The sequence below is a fragment of the Nestor notabilis genome, unplaced genomic scaffold (genome assembly GCF_000696875.1).
Source record: "Nestor notabilis isolate BGI_N333 unplaced genomic scaffold, ASM69687v1 scaffold10727, whole genome shotgun sequence".
NCBI lineage: Eukaryota > Metazoa > Chordata > Aves > Psittaciformes > Psittacidae > Nestor > Nestor notabilis.
In genome coordinates, this window is record NW_009936063.1 from 49,632 (window position 1) to 55,313 (window position 5,682).

Here is a 5,682-nt window from a genome sequence, read left to right on the forward strand (position 1 = left end):
AGGCTCCTGGTACAGTTAAATTCCATCACCTGAGTGCTAGCTCAGCCTCCAGTTGAGTATTTTCTTTAAGATCATTTTGCACCTACAAGAAATAACTGATAAAACAGGCACAAAGGCCAAATTATGCTTCCTGTCCTACTGCTTCAAACCCATAGAAATTACTGGGTGTTTTTTTCCTGCATGTAGACTAGGGAAGATTTTAAACCTAAGGGTTGAAAGTTTAACAGTCTGCATGAAAGAAAAGAAAGATAAATTGAAAAAGGATATAATAAAATTTCATGTGGCAGGTACAGGAATCACTGAGTCCATTAGTTACTTCAAAACAAAAGTGACATTAAGAAGAAATGAGTTTTGAGAGAAAACATTAAACTAGGTTAGAACAATATCATAAGGTTGCTGCAATGCTTTCCACAAGGACAAGAAATACAAGTAAAGAATTCCTATTATGATACAGCTTCCATGCAACCTTAATTCAGTTGTGTTTGTTTTGACACTTTGCAATAATATTGTCATTATAATTACAGATTTTGATTTTTTAAATATTGACAGGGTCATAACTGATTTGCGTCACAAAAATATTTCCCTCCCTTTCTGTTGCAATTCCATGGCAGGGCATAATACTCTAAGAACAAAATGAAAATATATGCAGGCTGGATAAAAATGCAGTATATTTTCTTTCTAACTTTTCCCCTATGTCTAAGGAATTTTTCAGTGTTAGAAAGATGTATTACTGCCTTATGCAAAAATACAAATATTTTCCATCATTTGATAAAGGATTTACAGACAAAAGCAGTCTTGCAGACAAAAGCCCAAATCCTGTATTTTCCTCCCCCATATAAAACTCTCACTTGAGAAGTGCATTTGATTTGAATGAGGCTGGTTTTCTGCAAAAATAAAGCTTAGAAACTAGAATTTAAATTAAGATGACAATTCTTAACATTAAATAATATCTAGAATTTTTTTATACTGGGGCATATAACATGCTTTTGTATTTTATTGGGGGCTTTTATATGTGTTGGCACATTCATAACTGTATTTTTAACTGCAATCACAACAGGCTGTGTAGTAATACAGAAGACCTGAAAGAAGTGCCATGTGAATCCCGTAGTTCATTGATGTTTAGTTTTCAGAACAGAGAATATTTATTTGAGTTTTCTGTAAAAGCTACAATCTAGTGCCCCAAAAAAGGTATATGTAAAGAGCCTTACTCAGTTCTTGTGTGTTACAGATTATTTTGTACTATCTATCTTCCACAAAAATAGTATTGCAGCACTAAAAATACTGCAGAAACTAGTGCTGACCAGATTTGGGCCTCCCTATCACACAGAATTAAGTTTCCTGTTAAGACTGTGGCTGTGAAAAAGACTGAAACTCTAAGATGTAGAACAGTTTTTCCTTTTCTTTGTGGTTTTGTTTTTCATAACGCATTTACAAATCTAAAAAAAAATCAAAATGAGGATCACAGTACTTGACAATAGCAGTGAAAAGACACAACTCTATGATAAAAGGCTCTTGAAATGAGAGACAGTCATGTCTTTGTAGCAAGCCTTTGACAGGCTGCTTCCCACCTGTGCCCCCATTTCTGGCAATAGGGCATGTCTGCAGAGAGCCATTTGTTCCCCACACAGACACCAAGGCTGTTGCTCTTCTGATGTCTCTAACAAACACAGCACTGGAGCAACCACAGCTTTTGCTTTGTTCAACAGCAACTCTCTCTGGCCAGGAAGACCTAAATCCATCATCATCCAGGTAAGTGATGACACAGAGATTTGGGGACCTACCTTCCCCAAGTGCAAGCATGTAGCCCCCATCTTACCTGGGCAAGCAGAAGGCAAAGACTCTTACCTGAGCCGAGCAAGAAAAGAAAGAGAAAAGCGGCTTTGCTAATCCCCATTTTGGCCCAGTTGGCGGGTGCTGGAAGTTGTGTGTGTCAGTGCACAAAGTTTTATTGACTCGCACTGCAGTGAGGCAGCATCAAACAAACAAGGCAGGTAGATGAAGTTAATCATTCTCCCATGCTGTGACCCCCTTTACCATAGTGTGGCCATTCAAACAACCTTGAATTGGGTGGATTACCAAATCAGACTCAATCATTTGTACTGGATGTTGGAAAATGTGAAGGCATTCTCTTTTTTTGTGTGTCATTTTGGCTTTCAAATGGTTAGGCCTTTCTTTGCTAGAGAATAGAATAATATTACTTGAAAGCATAGGAAATTATGTGTCCGGGCAGAATTTAATTTCTCCTGACACTAGACTCCCAATGATAATTTCAGGTAAAAATAACTCTATTGATTTATAAGCATCAACTTCCATTTAAACTCAGGGTAAGCACAATTATCAGATCATTATAATATTAACTCTGCAAAATAGTCTAATTTTACTTTTTTACTGAACAATTCCTTCTCTCCTTTGTTTTCTTAACCTAAGCTTTACTTTTTTTCTTCTATTTGGAAGTAAGACTTAGAGTTAATTTTAGTTCAGTAGCATAACTTCAGGCTTCAGACCTGCAGATAGCTATTTAACATTCTGTTAACAGACATTTAACCTCATACTGCACACATAAACTCATCCAGTGAGGGTGTCAGACTTTGCTCATCCATGTGTTATCCTGATTTCAACATCAGCTCACTCTACATTTCCCAAGCGGCCTTTACCTTGGCAAATTGCACTGCAGCACCATTTCATGGCTTCTTTTGCATGTTAGGTCATTGGTGTTTCTTCAAAACACCAATTTGTTGAATCAAATGTGCTAGTGACTCACCAGCAGCAGGAGGGGGCTGAATGTTGGATGAGGAAAACAGGTTTGAATGGGCGCTGCTGGGTCATGAAGTTCAGTCTTCTGCAGCTGAGGGCTTGGGATAAAACTAGGGGTGCAGGAGTAAATATGTGAAAGAGGCGTTCTAGTATGGGGAGCAAATTAGCTGCTATTTTACTATTATGTGAAAAAACTAGAGTTGGTTCTGCTTGTAGCCCAGCTATTTTTCTCCAATAATACCATCTTATCTGGTCGCCTTCTGTGCTTGAAGCTGTTTTAATGCAACTTGTGAACAACAGCGAGGCACAGGACATCTGTAGAGGCTTGGGAGATCACTACCGCCAGGCCAGGGAAACAAATAGGCCCCAGAGAGGAGCTGATGGGAGCTGGACACAGCTCAGGGAAACACCTGAAGGGTGACAGGGAGAAGGGGTTGGGTACTGTGCAATTATATATGGGATTTGGTTTGTCAGGTTTTAGGAAGAATTACTCTTTGGGAAAGAAGGAAAAAATGAAGGAGCAGAATACAAAGCAGGCTTCACTAGCAGCAGGCCTCTGAGACATACTCAAGTCTGGTTTAGCCCCACATGTTTTTAACAATCTTAACCCCATTTTCGATTCTGACTCCAGATCCTGGCTTCCCTCTCTCCTTTTCCACACTCTCTGACTCCCTGGCTACTGCCTTGTCCCCAGCCACAGCCAGCATCTGCTCACCAATCCCTGTGCCTCCTTCCCATCAGATATTATCAGGCAGTGGTTTTTCCCTTACTCCAACGCAAAATTCGTTTTCTGCACAGCCCTACCCTCCCCGGCACCACTGGCACCTTCCCCACCCTTCTGTATCCCCCATTTCCACTGAGGTATTCTCTGGGTTAGTGCATTATGGTACACATCTGGTGGTTAAAGTCTAAGAAAAAGCTGCACATGTGGGTTACATGTGATTGTTTCTGCTGCATGTGCAAGATTTGAAAACCTTGAGTTTTAACCGCACTCTTTTGCAAGTTTTCCTCACGTTAAAGGTCCACATATACTCCTTCAGGTCTATAGCAGTTGTCACTTTTAGGCTTGGGTCTGGTTCTTCTCTCAGTCTCATTGGTTGAACCTGATTAAGATGAATCTACTTCAGTGTGGATGCTTCTGATTAATTCCCGAGGAAAGGAAAGAAAACTTGTATTGCCTTTTCTTTGAAAAAAAATATCAAAAGAATATTATCAGCAATTGTTCCTGGTACAAAAATATCATTCTATAAGTTTTCCACAAGAAAATGCCAAAAAAGGGGAAGTGTGTTTCATCTGCCAGACTGGCACTTCTCACTGATGTCTTATGACAAGGATGTGATCTCTCAAGGCATCATGTTTGAAAGAATCTCTTGCAAGCTGTTGATTTATCTGTCTCGTTCTGTGCCTTTCCTTCTTTCCTCTTTTCCCTCATAGATCCACACAGTGTCTAAATCCTTCCACAGTTCTGGTCTTGTGGTGTTTGTTCTCATTTATTTGACCACTATGAGGCCTACCACACGTGGAAGTTTATCAGATCTTATTTCAGAGTCAGGGTACACTAGTTAGCACAGTGGTTAAAATATAAACAACAGTAGAAGGCTTTTTAAATAGAAGTTGACCCTTGAAATTGGGTTTACTGTAAGCTCAGAAAAAATCCCCTGAGAAGAAATTGCAAACAATGTCAGAGCACAGGTCACACCTTACTGAATAAATTCACATAAACTTGATTTCCCTAAATTTCACATTCAGAAAAATTGAGAAAACAGCCAATTAAATATCAGTTATTTGCTGGTGCATAAGAGGAGAAAGGACTAAAGGCAAGATTCAGTTGCTTGAAGGGGAAGATCTCAAAAGGCAGCTCTAAGGAAAGGCACAGCTGAAAGGGGGTGAGCGTGAACTAAAGGAGCTCATGTAAGAGCTCCGGAGGGTAATGCTATGACACAGATCCACAAGCACCTGGGTAATAAGGAAGATATTTTTGCTTTCTTTTCAAAGACAACCAGAACAAGTGACACAAGTGGCATAGCCCTAGTTCACAGAGCCAGAGGGAACTTTGGGCAGCAACCCCAGAGGGATAATGTGGACGGCTTCCAACAGCAGGAGCTGCTCCAGCTAATGTGGGAAGGGGTTCAGGAAGGAAAAATGTAGACAATTTAAGAATAAATTCTGCCCTTGCTCTAGACAGGAAGGAACACAGAGGGCTGAAGACCAGGTGGATAAGCTCATCTCTGTAATTTTTGGCCACAGATGCTAATGTATCCAAGGAAAGGAAGGTGATGATGACAGCAAGGCACAGAGAGGATGTTTTTCCAGTAGTGAAAGTTTTAGTCTTTGAGATGTTCATTTGTTCTGGCTGCTGCCAGATGTAAGAAACCAGGAGAATAAAGTCAGACAGACATGTGAGAAACAGAGGTTAGGAAGTGAGCAGACTAAGTGTCAACTTTACAGAAGAAAGATCTAAAGAATTAACTACTGGGGGTTTTGTGTTGCTGAGAAAAGTATCTGGAAAAACAAGGACCCTGCAGTTGCACTTAACAGAGGTGTGAAGAGCATTAATGCCATAAAGAATCTGACAGCAGCCTTTACTGGAGGAGATTAAGAGAAAGTGCAGTCCTTTCCCCACCTTAAAAGTAAGCAGATGAAGTGTTAATTCAGCTGTAAATGCTCAGAAATAGTGCCTAGTTCAGCAGCCATGGCATTTAGCACCCAGTGTGCTAGAACTCTTTGCACATGAGGAACAACTGCATCATGTCACTGCTAGATAGGAGAGCAAGACCATTCTCCATTTCCTAGACAGAGAGCTTTGGAGAAACCATAGCTTAGGTAAAAGATGGCGTACAGCAGAGTCACCCACCTGGTGCGCAGCTTTGAGTCCTGCTCAAGTGTCCTGGCATGTCATGTCCAGCACTACCACTGCTTTGGGAAATG

At 40.4% G+C, this 5,682-nt stretch overlaps 1 protein-coding gene across 1 annotated transcript in view; it reads right to left on the reverse strand.

The window, feature by feature from the left end:
* The window catches only part of PLG (plasminogen), a 24,611-nt gene extending 22,667 nt beyond the window's left edge, over window positions 1–1,944 (reverse strand). The window contains exon 1 of the mRNA XM_010018156.1: window positions 1,846–1,944. Coding sequence (XP_010016458.1) covers window positions 1,846–1,894 — 49 coding nt within the window. The 5' untranslated portion in view covers window positions 1,895–1,944. The remainder of the gene's footprint in view (window positions 1–1,845) is intronic.
* Between the last annotated feature and the right edge of the window lie 3,738 nt (window positions 1,945–5,682).